The sequence below is a fragment of the Nesoenas mayeri genome (genome assembly GCF_963082525.1).
Source record: "Nesoenas mayeri genome assembly, chromosome: 2".
Lineage (NCBI taxonomy): Eukaryota > Metazoa > Chordata > Aves > Columbiformes > Columbidae > Nesoenas > Nesoenas mayeri.
The window spans coordinates 108496904-108514185 of NC_137543.1; the positions used below are offsets into that span (position 1 = coordinate 108496904).

The 17282-nt window shown below is 43.1% G+C and overlaps 1 protein-coding gene across 2 annotated transcripts in view; it reads left to right on the plus strand.

Annotated features, from left to right (window-relative positions):
* Window positions 1–17282, plus strand: part of PDE1C (phosphodiesterase 1C) — a gene marked incomplete at both ends in the record, with an annotated part of 333766 nt that overhangs the window by 237213 nt on the left and 79271 nt on the right. For both annotated transcript variants that reach the window (XM_080338651.1, XM_080338652.1), the window contains 5 exons: window positions 2898–3011; window positions 3856–4038; window positions 6106–6172; window positions 11497–11613; window positions 13500–13640. In XM_080338651.1, coding sequence (XP_080194777.1) covers window positions 2898–3011; window positions 3856–4038; window positions 6106–6172; window positions 11497–11613; window positions 13500–13640 — 622 coding nt within the window. The remainder of the gene's footprint in view (window positions 1–2897; window positions 3012–3855; window positions 4039–6105; window positions 6173–11496; window positions 11614–13499; window positions 13641–17282) is intronic.

Here is a 17282-nt window from a genome sequence, read left to right on the forward strand (position 1 = left end):
CTTCTTGCAATATTAACTCCTGTGGCTTGTGTACAAACAGTGTTTCTGGTAACTAGTTAAAGCGTCCCTCTGGACTGCTCGTAGATGGAATGAAGGAAGGAGGAGGCATATGAGCCAATGCTTGCTGTTTGGATGTGAAAATTGTTCTTTTTTTTCCTATTACTCCCCTTCTGCATTGGCAAGGAAAGTTGGGAATGCATAGAAGGGATCAATTGTTTGACTCTAGGGAGGAGGTGAATTCATCTTACACGTGCGTTGCCCAAGGGTGGAATCAACCTGAAGGCTGAGGGAGCATCTTTCCTAGCTCTACTCATCAAACACAACATGTTTGCTGCTCACATCTGGTGGTGTGGTTACACAGAAGAGGGGTATGGGAGCACCAACCCTTTGTTTCTTGTCCATGGAGCTGTGGTTGCTCCATGGATTCCCTGAGCTGGGTTCCAAGGTTGGAGGGAAATGTGCTGGCATAGTTGGATCCTCTCCACCTGCCTTACAGAGATGAGAAGAATTGCATTCAGTGTATCTGTATGTCACTGACCTTCTCATGTCAGTTCTCACACCAGGAACGAGGTATTGAATAATACTTTTGTTTTGCAACTGCCAACAAGCAAATGAGTTAATCCTGGAGACTGAGGGTCCACACCTTGCTCAAGATTCTTTGTAAATATAAATATGTAGCTGTGCATCAGCAGTACTGCTGTCAGTAGGAGTGGCATTTATGTGACCTAGCCAGAGGAATAAGCGATATTGTTTTATGATTTTTGTTCTCTGCAACCTCACTGTTTATGTGGGGAAGTGGGGGAAGGAAACCTAACTGGAAAGAGCTAGTGGTGCAGTGCACACAGGCAGACTGACCGCTCCTCAGCTCTGCCATGAAATACAGCCCTACAGAGACTTGATTTCTCCTGAAAACACTGGTGCCACAGAGGCACTGTGCTAGCAAGGGAATACAGATACTCAACTTATTTCAAGAACTTCATGTACATGTCTATTGTAGAAGGTTGGGCTCCCACTACATTTAATAAAGTGTGAGCAGGCACCTCTATTGGGTTCTGGCTCTGAATTACCTTGTGGAGGAAGAGTAGTCCTACATAGAAGAAAAATTTTAGATGACATGACTGCTCCTCTACATTTTTGCATCTTGAACAGGACAAATTTACAATTTGTGATTTCTGCTACACTATTAAATGTATATCTGAATGTTTATTTAACTGATGTTTAACAAGGATTAAGACATTCACAAAAACATTTCAACATGTCAAATCTTTGTCCCACTCTCCTTTTAAAGGAATGATAATTTTATTCTTCTAATTGCAAGCATGTATATTCATGGATTGTTTAAAATATTTAGATTTTACTCTTTACATTTACATTTTCTTCTCCTCTTTCTTCCCTTTTTTGTTTTTCTAATTTGCAACAGAAAGTGGAGTAAAGGAGAGGAAAAGACAAAAGAAAATTGCACAAATATATTAATTGTCTTTGATGAAAGACACCTTCTGCATGAATTTCTGTTTTTAGAAAGTCTGTTCCACCTCCTGATAATAATAATAACCTGATAAAAAAACTTCCATGAATTCTGTTTAATATAGATCACAGAATCACGGTATCGACTGGGTTGGAAAAGACCTCAGAGATCATCCAGTCCAACCCTTGGTCCAACTTCAGTCCATTGACTAGATCATGGCACTAAGTGCCATGTCCAATCTCAGTTTAAAAACCTCCAGGGACGGTGAGTCTACCACCTCCCTGGGCAGCCATTCCAATGCCTGAACACTCTCTCGGTAAAGAATTTCTTTCTAATATCCAGCCTGGCAGAGTTGAAGCCCATGCCCCCTTGTCCTATTGCTGACTGCCTGGGAGAAGAGACCAATCCCCACCTGGCTAGAACTTCTCTTCAGGTAGTTATAGAGAGTGATGAGGTCACCTCTAAGCCTCCTCTTCTCCAGACTAAACAAGCCCAGCTCCCTCAGCCTCTCCCCATAGGGCTTGTGTTCAAGTCCCTTCCCCAGTCGTGTTGCTCTTCTCTGGACCTGCTCCAGCACTTCAATGTCTTTCCTGAACTGGGGGGCCCAGAACTGAACACAATACTCCAGGTGTGGCCTCCCCAATGCAGAGCACAGGGGAAGGATCACTGCCCTTGTCCTGCTGACCAACGCTAGTTTGGATACAGGACAGGACACCATTGGCCTTCTTGGCCACCTGGGCACACTGTTGGCTCATGTTGAGCTTACTGTCCATTAGTCCCCCCAGGTCCCTTTCTGTCTGACTGCTCTCCAGCCACTCTGCGCCCAGCCTGTAGCGCTGCAGGGGGTTGTTGTGGCCAAAGTGCAGGACCCGGCACTTGGCCTTATTGAACTTCATCCCATTGGAATCAGCCCATTTTTCCAGTATAAGGGTGACCTCTTGATCTAATGAAAATTATAGTAATTCCTAACCTTGTATAGTAGTTCTGCAATGATATTTCTAAATATACTCTAATAAAATTTTGCATGTGTGTACACCAGTCATCATAAATGGCTGACATTTGCTAGCAGATACTACTCAAGTAGTTACTTCCTCTCTTACAGCTGGAATGAAATTGCCCTCTCCTAGCTCCCGTGTTAAATTCCAAGTGATTTCCATTTTAACTTACGTCAGTATGAATAGGGGACAGCCATAACTTGCAGACTTATTTGAGCCTAAATATATTGTTTGCCTGGCATCATTGTGCCTGACCTTTGAAAAGTGATTTTTGTTGTTTTCTTTTATATAGCTTAAAGAACCTCATAGACTTCCAAAAATTTTCACCTGCCAATCACGTATGCTATGTCTGATGCCAGATCCAGTTTTGAACTGATGCTCACTCTCAAACCTATATCTCTTTGTACTGATCAGATTTCTGTTTTCATTTTATCTAGGTTACGGTCCTTGGTAAAGCAGTTAGAGAGAGGGGAAGCTTCAGTTGTAGACTTAAAGAAGAATTTGGAATATGCTGCAACTGTTCTTGAGTCAGTATACATTGACGAAACCAGGTGAGTTAACTACAGACATCAGCACTATTCCAATGACACGAAATTGTAATTTATACCTAAGTTGGGAAGGTTGTTTTAGCCAAGATTTATTACTTACAGACAATGTTTTTAATCATTCAAATATTGTACTCTGTGTAGAGCAGATCTTCAATCCTTGATCTAAAAGCTTCTTTAAGTTTCCTGGGGCAGGTGAGGAGATCAAAAGCAATCATAAATGTAGTATATATTCTCTTGGAGAAATGTTTTCATAATGATTGTGTCCCACTTTTTCTGAAGGTTTCTGAATTGCTACTCCTCTGTTCCTTTTGCACAGTGTTAAATATTTTCACTTGTATGAAGTCTTTAAAATAAAATTTAAAAAAATTACTCCAGGTCATTATAGAGGTAGACAGCTAATATGTTACAGAAGAGTTCCCCTCTCTGTTATGTGTAATTTCCCCAGTGCTAAATGAACTTGTGGAGTTACCTCAGATGACCAGAATGGGAAAAGAGAGGATACTAACTGGGAAGTTAGACATGACCATAAATGAGCTCTGAAGGGCAGATGAATCAGGAATATTAATGAACTCAAGATGAGAAGTCAGTGGATGATTACATAGTTGTGCTTCAAAAGGCTGAAACTTCTTGTTTGTTGGCCTTGTAGTGAGTTTCACAATCTGACATTTAACTGTACAAGAAAATAAACAATCTGTTGAAGACTTGTACAATTGTGTTCTATTAGGGCTGACAAACTAAACACTTCCAACAACTGCTTTAATTACAATATACATTAATTTCTTTTTTGTTAATAATGTTGCAGTGCTCTCCAAGGGAGTCTGTTTACCCATCTTCCTCTCCCTTCTAGGCGTTTACTGGACACAGAAGATGAGCTCAGTGACATCCAGTCTGACTCTGTGCCCTCAGAGGTCCGGGACTGGTTGGCTTCCACCTTCACGCGGCAAATGGGGATGATGCTCAAAAGGACAGAGGAAAAACCACGTTTCAGGAGTATTGTCCATGCAGTACAAGCTGGGATATTTGTGGAAAGGTAAAGGAGCATGTAATTATGTTGTTGTAGTAGCTGCCCAGGTATGTGATGACACAGTGACAGGAGATGGAGGAGAGCACTTTAGGCCAGAAGACCTCAAAGAACTAGGAGATTACTCGATTGAATGAAAAATACTTTAATATGCTTCTAATGATGCTTCTGCACAGATCTGGATTGCAGCTCAAAACCTGGGATTAAGTAATAGATTGCAGCCTGAAACAGCACACACTGATCTTTTCTTCGTGAAAACCAGATGTAATAGCACGGCTGGAATAATTTTGACAGAGAACATGCACCTTTGCATAGCCCTAGGTCAAGAATGACAGATTTTAAAATTTGGTCAGACCAGGCCTCCTCTCCATGGTCTATTATTTTTTATGAAGAACTGCTAAGAAACAGAAGATAATCCTGTATCATAGTATTACTGGAATGAACTGTAGACCAAGACTGATATGAAAACTTTGGAGCTCAGGGAGAATTTCAAAAACCCCATTGAGTCCTCTCAGCCTTCTCTGTTGTGATTTACATCAGAACCTACTGCTAAAACTGATTTCACTTGCTGAACCCTTTTCTTTCAATTTGGACTCACTTCCAATTTTACCTTTTGTTATCAAGTAACCACTCTTCGCTGACTTTCTTTTGTCAAGCTAGAAGGAGGGCTGGCATGTGGAATTGTCAGCAGACTTTAGGCAGCGTGCAGACAGCAGGTCCCAGGTCTCTTCAGCAAAACTCAAGTCAGGAACGGAAGAGCAGAGCACCTTTCACTGCTCATCAGAACTGCAGTGACGTCTTGCCAGCAGAAGGCTGGGCTTATCAGACAGTGGACCACAAGCCAGGCAGACACATGGAAGCCTCCTCTGGCATGTCTATAGCTGATTTTTCTCTATCTGTGTAACACAGTTATGGTACATTTGTTAAGAGTGGCAGCAAATTGTGATAAGACTAAACCTGTAATTTCTCCTTGGAAAAGGGTTCCCCTAAGTTTGAATTAACGCTCACTCTCAGTGGGAGACTTGCTCAACAAGAAAGTAAATGGCTGCAGGAAGTCGTTTTCCAGCTGAGCTGAATTACTGTGGCCCAAAGGAGGGAGTGTTCAGATACGGTATGGCACCAGAGAGGAGGGCTGTGGCTGTCCTGAGCTAAGGCAGAGAGTCTCTGAATTGTCACTTAAGAGAAGGCTGTGGAGCTCCTGACTGCAGGGAGGAGGGGGTAAGAAATTCTGTAATTTGGGGAATGGGTGAATTTAATTGTCCAAAGGAGGCTGACTTTTTTTTCAGGTCTGAGTGCAGAACATGACAAATTAAAAAGGAATAGAAGGAAGGCTTCACACTGGATCATTTCAGATGGGAGAACAGAACTTTCCGTCATCTCCTTTTAGATGGAGGGTTGCCTAGGTGCAAAAATGGGTGACCTGTGGAAAGGCATTTTGACTATGACAGTGTTTTTGCACTTACCAAGCCTGTTAAACACAGTGTGGCCTGCAAACAAGTTTAAAATCTGGTACATACTTCAGTGCTTTCCTTAGTATGGTTGCAGATGTTGATTATTGCCCTATTCTCTCTCTCTCTCTCCCTCAAACACACACACATGGCGAAAACCCAAAAGATTTTATACCAATCTTATAAAAATGCAGACAAAAGTAACAGCTGTACAAAACTGGATTTGATTCATTGACGACAACAAATTATTTCTGGAGTACATTCAGAATTAGCTTGCATGTGGACCAGCAAGGACTGAGGGAACTGAAAGAGCAGTAGTTTTGTCAGCAGTGGAAAATGGGGAACATTTTTTTGAGTGTAGCCTTTCCCTCTGATGAAGACCTGATATTGGCAGGTTCTATGAGATACTGGGGAGTGTATAGCCTCAAATTAGGTTGTATGGTAAGAATAGTATAGAGAATATTGTGCAACTTAGCAGCAAGAAATAAGAAAAAACCTGAACTGCAGTTAGAGTTTCCTGGGCTGCATAAGGTCTCCTGTAATGGTCTATTTCTTTATGATTTTTGGTTGGTTGGTTTGTTTTGCTTAATTCTATTTATGTGTTACCTTATCTATTTTATCTTGGTAGAATGTACAGACGGACTTCAAATATGGTCGGTTTGAGCTACCCACCAGCTGTAATTGGAGTGCTAAAGGTAATCCAAATAAAAAGGTGTTGGGGGTGGTTCTGTGCAAAGCATCAAGATAACACTGCAATATTTGACTTGGTAAAGGGGTCTTAGTACTTGCCCTTTGCTTCCCTCCAATATTTAGTTTGGTTCACATACATTAATCATTTACTGGCTTAAGAGAGTGTCTTTTCATTAAAGGAAAGAATGGAGTTCAAGGCTATGTCCATTTTCAGGTTGTGAAGGTTACGGCGCTGTTCTAGATGACAGTGATTAAACTCAGGATTTAGTTACATGCCGGAATCAATCACAACCTCCCACAGTGAAGAAAAGAAAACACAGATGAACGGACACGGAGAAGTACAAGGAACAGTTGCTGTGAGAGAAGGGAATTTCTTGTATTGTTTAGCTCCAGGTCTTCAAGGTGACAATCAGTTTAGGAATAATGATACTTTTACGAGTTTTGAGGTTTCAGAGGAAAACTGATTAGTCAGAAATAGTCGGGGGGGGGAGGGGGGGGGGGGAAGATTCAGTCCATGGAACAATTGCAAGATTCTTGTCTTAGGCAGGAATGGTCAGGACTACAAACACAAGTTAGCAACCTACTGCCTACACAGCAACTTTGCAGATTTCATGTTGCATATATTTCAACCATGACATGCAATGGTGAAAAAAAGACTATAGTGTGGGGCAATAGACAGAGACATGACGTGTAAAGCTTATGAAGCAATCTTTCTGCTCTACTCCACACTGGAAGGACCTACAGTTAGGATACAGAATCCTTTTTGTTTTCACATACAGAATCAAAGCATCCATGCACACCTTTTTCCAACTGCAGGCTGACGACTGTTAGCTTCACTCTTGCAAATGGGATCTGAAGTCTTTGTTCTTTTAGAACTATACCCCATAGCCACCTTATGAGGGAACATATCTATGACGGTACCTCTTCTCCTGAGTTCCTCCAAGACCCATCATCTACTCTCAACTGACTTGAACTTTACAGAATGCATCTCCTCTTTTGATGTTCTTAAATAATCAAGGGTCATGAAGAGAACTGATCATGCTTGAATAAATTAAAACATCTCAATGACAACAAAAGCATTGACTAATTTTGCTCAGGGTGAAATAACGCCTGCTTGGCCACTGTGCACTCTAGGGTGTATTTTTTCCCAGAACTATTTTGAGAGCATGTCTTTGCCTGGATGGCCTTGGAGTTGGTAGTGGATGTGGTTGAAATGGGAGTTACATGATTTGAAGAAGTCATCTGTCTTTGAAATAATACTACTTCTTAAAATTCTGTTTACCTAAATGGAATATAGTACATTTTGTTCCTTGCTTCAGTCCAGTAAAGCCAAGTAAAAAAACCTTACAACTACCTGACTGCTTGACATGCTCTGTAAAATGAGCTGATGGTTTAGGCACAGAAAAGGGTGTAGGAGTGTACCACACACATCTCTTCAGCAGTTCTGGATTTCTGTAATCAGAGTCATGGTGATACGGACAAGGATTGACATGACATGGAATCAAAACCAGCTTGTCTTTTAACTATGTGCTCTGCTTTGTGCTGCTGTGGCCAATGGGACATCTGCACTGAGTAACACAAAGCTGTGGAGTCAGCTTGGCAAAATTAGGTTTGTTTTAATAAAACAACGAAATACTGCAGTTTCTGCAAAAAATGCAGATGGCGTGGTAGCAGTGCAAGTCCTAGGTGCATAACCTCTCTCTCACTTTTTAGTGGGTGAGAAGTTATTTTATTTTTAATATCATCTCTTTCCATATATATTGGATATTGATTTTTCTATGGCAGTAGCCTATTGCCTCTCTGCATGACATGGGCGTGATTATGCAAGACCTGTTGCCACAAAAGGGATGATCAGCCTTGTCTCTCATTTGAATAGTGACCATACATAGCATTCATACAGACGTTTGAATGAGTATTTTAATTTGCCCAGTAAGTTGTGGTGATCTGCTGTTCAGCAGCATAGTCCTAGAGACAGAACTTCATATTAACTAGGTTTTGAAGTAGCTACCTGCTTTAGTGAATTTTTCAGCCTGTTCTGATGCCCGTGCTGTCACGGCAGCATTTTCTTGGCTAGCTAATACACAGGGATTGAACACAGAACCTGTACTCACAGTATCTGCAGCATGGACTCCTGCTTGTCTATGGCTACAAAAAGTCAGACCTTCCAGTAACGTTGAGCAAAATAACATCTATCCCTGAATCTGCTCGTTGGCTTAAAAAACAAATCAAGTCTCCAAGGTTAAGGACAGACAGAAAGATATGAAATTGAGCATTTAGGAAGAATTGGTGTTTCACTTCATCTCTAGATTCCCCCAAGAAGTGGAGCAATAGCCAGCTAATAAGGACACAGAACTGAGAAGACACCTTGGATCTATCTGAAATTACACCGCAGTGGGTGTATGTGGCATTAGAGCAGCTTATGACGCTCCAGCTGAGGCTACAGGGCCAGCAACCCAGAGATGTGTGTAGTACAGAAAGTTTCCCATCCCTCAATTCTCCTGCTTTCCTTAGGGAGAAAAAACAGTATTTCTCCTTCATCACAAGACATCTGTGAAGCTCTGCCTCTCTTTAGATTTCTCTCTGGTATAAGGGTCACTTCTGTGTTAAAATTTTTTTTAAGGTCATAAAATCCACTCATTTTCAAAGCATTACTGGTGTTGCTGCAAGCCTCTAAGCCAGCTGTGACACTTTCATGTTTGTGTTAAGAGGATTTCCCCGCTAGTTGTTCAGGGTACAATGTTGCTGCTGTGATCATTGTCAATAGCATAACTTCTGTGGACTTGACAAAAGCAAGGATTTCTCCCTCACTAAGATCTAAATAGCTCTACTGTGAAACTCATCGTCTATCTGGTTGACCATTATTTTGTGCAAAAGAACAATTCTGATGTACTGTTCTGCAGTTTCACGATTTGGTAGATTTTATCTGCTGTAAGAGCACAACATGAGCTACAGGAAAAATATATAAGAAACAAAGCCCTTTTATTTTTAGAAGGTAAGAAGTAGAAAAGATTGCCTTCCAGTGAACTAAATCACAGCATAGTTGAGACATTATTTTCAATGCCATAAGACCCAAGATAAATTATTATATACATGCTAATGTTAAATTAATTTGCTTCCTTGACTAAATAATTACAAAATAAAAACACTGAAAGAACAGGAAAACACTTAAAATTAACTGAGTGGATCCTTTGGGCATTATTTTTCTTGGCCATTTTCTAAGTCTGCTCAAGGGCTTCAGTTTTCTTTGTGGAACTTTTTCCTCTCTTGGTTGTTCTGTCCCTCCAACGCCTACTGACAGTGTTGAAAAGGTGCAATTTATGATTGCTCTTCTGTGACTTGGGCCACAAATCTCTGAAGCAGCTCGATCCTACCTTCAATGTGTGAGCTGCACACAGCTTATAAAATCAGCTGCTCAGCAAGCGATTTACTGGCACAGGTGACCGCAGAGCTGCATCTTTGTTATTCACTCACTAAATTAACTTCTTCATGGACTGTACTTCCACAAGAGGCACACTCAGCAGTGTGTAATCAACACTGTGCAAGTAGCAATGTTGTCAAGATCAGCCCATACTGGAGAGACCTGGTACCAAATTAAGTTGATCTTGTTCAGAATGTAAGAAATCCTGTACCTACGAAATGTATGGGTGACCAACCACAAGGCAGTTGAAGGTCACTGCCCTTTGCATTTGACTCAAAGTCAAGTCCTTACCTGGAACATGATTATGACAACAAACAACAAAGACAGAGTGGGCTTTAAGAGCTTGGCAGATAAATGTAATTTAACATTTTTAGTATTGCTAGAAAAAAATGTCAGGTTTTTAGATGAACTCTAATCCTTAACAGTACTCAACATTATGTTTAGCCAGCCTTCATTTCTGCACTGAGAGCAGCTGTGCACGTGTGTGTGAAATGTGGTCATCTTTCTTTCTTAGTGAAAGTGCCACAAGGCAATGGGAGGTAACCTGCCACAGAGTTTGAAAGTGGGGGAAAATGGCAATGTACAGATGTCAATCTTTAATATATGGTTTAAGGGGAGTCATTTGGATAAATCCCTGTGGGAAGTACATCAAAGTTATCAGCAGGCAAGAGAGCATGAGAGCTGGTCCTGTGCCAGAGGCAGCTGCACGGTCAATCTGTAGATCATTCCTCTATCTGTAACTCCTTCTGCACCTTTCCTTGTTGTTGCTAGGAGGAGGAGAGGAGGCTTCATAGGGTCTCAGGTACATCCAATTCTGAGATCAAGGAGCTTTATCTTGCTCAATAATGAGTGCTGTCAGCTCCCATGGCCTTCCCAAAGAGTTGAGATTTGAACTCAACCTTCTGCAAGAAGGTTTATACGTGATACCTCAGCTTTATGAGGTGGGAAGTGAACTTTCCCTCTTCAGTCTCCTGACTAACCACACTGCAGCATTAATATATCATTTATGGCTAACTGGAACTTTCCCAACTGGAATTAGCTATTTACTCTTCTGTTAGAAAGGTTGTTTCTTATATCATAGTTAGCACTTAATTTAACATTACTTTGATTTTCTACTGTTCTGTAGTTTCCTGAAAGCCCCAGTGGACTCACTTACCTTTACAAAAAAATTAGGGTAATGCTGGTTTTGGACAATTTAAGCTGCAATAATCACCATTCAGGTTTAATACTAAAATCAGAAGGAACTAAGTTGCTCTTTGGGTATAGCAAGTTAGTTTTAATTAGTTAGTATTTTGGTTGATTGATCAGTAAGTGGTAAAAATATGGCCACAGGTACCTGTGTTTTTTTTTTTACTGCAAAAAAAGTTACCACCTTTTTCTGTTCTAAGCGTGAGAGAAGCATCAGAATGCTTTGCTCACACCACAAAGTCTGAAAAACTCTATAAGGACAGCAAAATCCAGAAGCTTAAATATAATTAAAAAGCATATCTTTGTTACTCCTGTTTCCTTCAAAGTGAATATTATTTTTCATAGATGTAACACATGGGTAGGGAACACAGAAGGGTAAAATCAGTCACAATAGGGCCGTCCCAATGTTTCAGGTACTAAAGCAAACCAGGATTCTTATGGTTTTGGATTCAGCCTTTGCAGGTAAAATTCTGGTGAGGAGAATTGCTATGTTTATAATAAATAAACAGCATATCTGTTTGAAATGGAAGCTTCTTAAATTCAAGTCATACAGTACTGGTGAGTAAATTTGACTCCGCATTGGTTAAGCAGAATTAAAGAAGTTAAAAAAAAGCTTTACATTGCCACTCTAATTCTCTGTTTATAGATGTAAAGTAATAAAAATGAAACGATCATTGTAAAAGGGATGACCATATTAACTGCTTTTTCTACCCACTCTTGCAGAATGTAGACAAGTGGTCCTTTGATGTATTTGCACTAAATGATGCCAGTGGGGATCATGCACTGAAATTCATTTTCTATGAACTTCTCACCCGCTATGATCTGATCAACCGTTTCAAGGTTAGTAGTTAGAAGATGGGTGTCTTCTTCCATCTTGGATTTTGTTCAACTTCCTTCTCATCCTTCTTTCTCCCATTCAAAATATAACTTTAGCACTATGTGAAGTCCTTGTGGGCACTGCACTTTGCCAAGTGAACAAGATCAAATATCATTTAAGGAGTACTTTTAATTGCAGTGGCACACCATGAAGTAGGTGACATTCCAAACAGGCTTCCTCATGAAATCTGTGAGAAATTTGTGGGAATGATGGTGTAATTCTCCTGAGATACGTAAGACTCTCAGTCATGCAGGCAAAGAAAGAGAGCTTGGTTTCAAATTCAAATTAATCAAAAGGAGCTTGGCCAGCAGGTTGAGGGAGGTGATTCTGCCCTCAAGTCCACTCTGGTCAGTCCCCACCTGGTGTATGGTGTCCAGCCTCTGGGGTCCTAACACATGGACCTGTTGGAGAGGGGCCAGAGGAGGCCACAAAAATGATCAAAGGGCTGAAACAGCTCTGCTGCGAGGACAGGCTGAGAGAGGTGGGGCTGTTCAGCCTGGAGGAGAGAAGGCTCCAGGGAGACCTTATTGTGGCCTTTCAGTACTTAAAAGGGGCCCACAAGAAGGATGGGGACAGACTTTTTAGTAAGGTCTGTTGTGATAGGACAAGGGGTAATGTTTTTAAATTAAAAGAAGGTAGATTTAGACTAGATACAAGGAAGAACATTAGCACAGGTTTCCTGGAGAGGTGGTAGATGCCCCATCCCTGGAGACATTCCAGGCCAGGCTGGACGGTGCGCTGAGCAACCTGATCTAGTTGAAGATGGATGTCCCTGCTCATTGCAGGGGGATTGGTCTAGATGGGCTTCGAAGGTCCCTTCCAACCCAAACTGTTCTATGATTCTATGACTTGTTACAGAGTTTCGCATATAAAATGCTACCTCTGGTTTTGAACAGGTTTAAATTTGGGTGGCAGAAACATTGCTCTCAGATCTTGATCAGTCTCCCCACCAAACAGTCCACTGTCCCTTCTGCTGTTGACACTTCCGCTCCCTGAGGGTCACCACTTACTTTGGCTGGAAAGGGTTTACAGATCTGGCTCCTGCACTTCTTTGGGAACTGCCCATGCCTGATGAGAAATATTTGAAGAAGGTAACTGGTTAGAACTGCATCTACATACCCAAGAGGAGAACAGCAATCCTCTTCTAACTATGGAAATATGAACACTTTAGGGTATTTGCTGTTTGAACAGATGAAACTGGAGAACCCGTGTCGCCCGTTGCCTATTTTGCAGCTGACACTACCTGTGTACTCTCCTCTATAGAAGTCCTCTGAATTGCATTTTCTTGAGTGTGCATAGTTCTACTCTTGGAGTCAAAAAAGCATGGCAAACCTGTAAGATGGGCAGGCTGGATTTCACTGTGAAAAGCCAGAGGCCTGATAAATGATACTCCTCTTCGTAGAGTATCTCAGACTTGCTGTATGATGTGTTTCATTAGAAAAACTTGAATGTGAATAGCAAAGCAGAGATGTATTCCATGGGGTTGTGAGGGGAACAGAGAGATGTTTGTGGCCAAATTAGAAATATTTTTCCAGGGGCAATCAATCAAGTGCTCTCTGTTACTTTTCAGACTCCATGTGTCTTCCAGATGGCATTTCATAGTAAACTCACTTGTGTGTGTTTATGTGTGGGAATAGAATCATCCATAATGTAATTAGGGATGGGAAAGCCAGTTTGAGAAAATAACCTGGATTCACTTTCTCTTGAATGCCTGTTTCAGATGTTTTTGTCGGTTATTTATTTGTAAAGTACAAAGTGCTCTTTGGGACCTCATACCAAAATGCTCCCTTCCAAATGCTAGCAATTAAAGGTGATTATTTTGTTTTTAAGTCTGTGCTGCTTTCCTCAGATCCCCATTTCTGCCCTGGTGTCCTTTGTGGAAGCTCTGGAGGTTGGCTACAGTAAACACAAAAATCCTTATCACAACCTAATGCATGCTGCAGATGTGACGCAGACGGTCCATTACCTCCTTTTCAAGACAGGCATAGCGGTAAGTACAGGACTTGGCATCCTGAACACATAATGAGATTACAACAGTTTTGGCTTGTTAAGGAGATTATGATTATCCACAGCAGAACCCGTTTGCACTGTAGACAAACTGCATTTCACATGGCTGTAGTAATGAAAGTATAGACATAAAATCATTTAGAAATAGAAGGTAGGTGAAGTATGGATAACTCTAAAAGAGGATAAATGAGAAAAGCAGGCTCAGATTTTCACTCTGCCACAGATCTCCTGAGTGATTCTGCCAATTCACTTTTGTTGGAAATCATTCTATATAATGTGAAGAAGCAAAGTGTTTATTCCACTTATTAGAGAATGACAAGAGCTATGCTCTGGAGATGCTGATCTCCATCCAGTCTCTACAGCAAAACTAGCTGAACTGGCTCACATGAAAACCTACAGACAGCTAAAGTCTGACAACAGTGACAGGAATGGATAGAAGACTTAAAGAAAAATACTGAGCACACAATATGTTCCCAGAGTGATTGTCAAGACAAACAACAGAAATATGTTTGAAGATGGGTTGGACAAATTGCAGGCAGATTCCAGACTGATGATCAGTCAGTGCAGTTTGGGTTCAGCTGTAAGCTCAGATAGTTTCTGGCCCACTCAGTGGTGAGAATAAACGGTAGGGAAGGCTCAACATGTACAGGATACATGTTTATCTCATTCTCTTCCTCTTCTCAATCCTGGTTACTGATGCAGACAGAAAAGGGAACAAAATGACTTTTAGTCTGATCCTGTGTGGCAGCTCTTTCCCACCTCTTGTTGCTTCACCTTTTCCCATTTGGCCATGGCCCTTGCATTTCCAGAAGCGCAGAGACAAACGTATCAGTGAAAGGGAGGTTCATCTGTTCATAATTTTGCACTGTTCTCCTTACACCATGGCCTTTCACTGGTTGCTCTCTTTGTGGCTGGTACTTGAATGCATGCAATTCTATTACATTGTGCTTAATGTCACTGAGGTCCCTTCTCTGACAACAGTGCAGAAGCAGCCAAGGGAAGCCCTTCCAGGTGCAGGGAGTCTCTGCAGTGCAGAGCACACACATGAACCCATATCAATAGAAGCTGAGGCTCTTGCTGCAGCTTCTGCCTTCTTGAACACTCCCCAATCGTTCCAAGCTCTGTAACTGGGAACTGTTGAAGAGAAGGATGAGGGAAACCCATGGTTGCATGTGACTGGGCCCAATCAAATGCCAATGCTGTTTCTGATACCATGAGTGTTTTACATAGGCTACACAAAATAGAAGTTGGCATCACTGTGGCAATACTTGTGTTTCCCACTGTCTGTTGATGACACCTTTTTTCTGCATAGCTTGGTGAGAAACATGAAGAAAAGCTGTTGCCAGCATGTAGAGTGTGATGGACCATAGGACAGAGAGGTTCAAGCTAAAAAGGTGTAGCACAGCTCCTGCTGTGTGTTTCAGGCCAGTTTCAACAACTATAGAGCTGCTTATGCTTGGGAAGAACCTTCTGTGCATACAGCCTGCTTTTCTGCAGTCGCCTGATTGCCACAGTAATGTTGCTTTCAGTTCTGAGGCTTGGTTGCTCTTCCCCAAGGAGTAATGTGCTCCAGTGCCTCCTGTAAATATGTCCCAATTCTCCTGTGTTGAGTGTACACTGCACCTGTGGATTGCAATGTTTACTAAAGACATCTTTGGAAGAAATCAGGCCCTGCCTATCTGAAGCCCTGATGCAGACTGCCCGGTTCTGATTGCAGGTGTGTCAGTTGCTCCTGATTGTGTCGGAAGTAAATAGGAATAAGGTAAAATTAGCAACTAATGCAGATGCATCCTCAACACCTCCTGGGAGTGTCCTTTGGTCTCTGACAGTCTTCAGTGGTGTCCTGTGGTCTTCATCGGTGTCCTTCGGTCTCCAGTGGTGTCCAGCAGTGTCCTGTGGTCTCCTGTGTTATTGTGTGGTCTCTGGCAGTTTCCAGCACTGTCCTTTGATCTCTGATGGTCTCTGAGGGAGTCCTGTGGTCTGCAGTTGACTCCAAGGGACTCATCCTGGTGCTCTGGGGCTGCTGGCCAGAAGATGGCAGCCCCTCTCCTTTCCTCTTCCCCAAGGCTCAGGGCAGAAGAGATGACCTGGCATGAAGGCTGGGGATAGGAGGTGGGAATCCGGGCTCACCTGTGGCTCAACAGTGGCTGATCCTCTCGCCCAGCCCGCTGGAGGTCGGTGTGATGCCAACTTCGGCTGCAGGGGTGGTGTCGCTTCTTGTGAGGCAGATGTACGGGGCATCCCTGAGAGCCCCTGATCGTCCTGCAGTGCTTTGGGCACCATGGTGCTGGAGGCAGCCCGGCCATGGTGCTCTAGAGCCCCAGCAGCCCTGCCTGAGGTGGATCCATCTCCATGGGCTTGTCCTTCTCTCAAGGTGGATCCACCTCCATGGTCTCCTCTTGTGTGTGGGAGCTGTTCCTGCTCCTGACAGGCAGCTGCCGTTTTCTGGGCAGTGGAGGCATTTTCAGAGGTTCCCCGAACCTCCTCTTGCTTTTCCCACTCAACGTGGGCACTGGCTTCACCGGGCTCTCCTCTCCAAGCACAGTCTGACCCTGCGGCAGCTGGCAGAGCTGTGGTCAAGCCGCGGAGGTGCCAGCTGCTGTAATTGAAGCAGCTGCCCCTGTGTGCCCGGGGCTCCAGCCCCCTCCTGGTGCCAGGCCTGGGGTCCCATCAGGGGACCCCGGCCACAGTGTCTCAGGAGGGTTGGGGAGTCTCCGTGACCCTCCAGCCACTCGGCTCCCTGCCTGTGGTGTCATCCCCGCAGCCGGCAGGAGCCCAGAGGAGCAGGGGGAAGGAGAGGGCCTGGTGTCCTCGGGCTGCTGCACAGGGGCAGATCGGGGAGTCCATTGCAGGCCATCCAGGTCCTTGGGGCCAGGAGGTGGGGTTTGCAGTCTGAGGAGGGAAAGGCCCACGGGGGATTATGGTGTCTCTGGTTAGTTCTTACCTCAGCTACCGAATGGGTGGTGGGAGATAAAGCCAGACCTGCCCTGTCATTGGACAAAGAATAGCTGCAGGTGAGCCTGTGAACAAGAATCTTGCTGACTCTGGTTGAAAGAAGGAAAACTAAGCTGGCGGTGAAGCTGTTTCTGGTGAAGGCTTGCTGTGCATGTGCCACCCCAGTGACAGCAGATGCCAACATGGTCCTTCTTTTTGTGATGTTCCAGTTCTCTGCTTTTGTGGCTTGTAGAGGTAGAGAAGGCTATGCTGTTGTCATGGGGGAATGTGTCATCTCGCAAGTGTTTCATAGTTTCCTGTGTCCCTTTGGCTCGAGCTTTTTTGTCAAGGCCACTGTGCAGACCACATCCTGAGAGGATTGTTTGTCTCTTCTTTGGGTTAGATTTTTACTAGCTTATAGGTGACAGAGAGTTGGTGCAAGGAGGAAGGAGGAGCTGAGGAGCACTGTCATTGTCACGTAGTGCAAACCATTGTGGATGATGGAGGTCTCAGGACACCTTTTCTGTATTCCTACCATTCTTGTTGCCATGATGCCTCATGACCAGAAACAATACAGGAGACAGGGTTCGCTTGTCATGGTCAGAGGGCAGATCACCTCCAGGACGTTTCCTTGGCCTGAGTTGACAGGCAAGTTATCGGTATTGGAGAATGTTCTGCTCTGACCATGCTT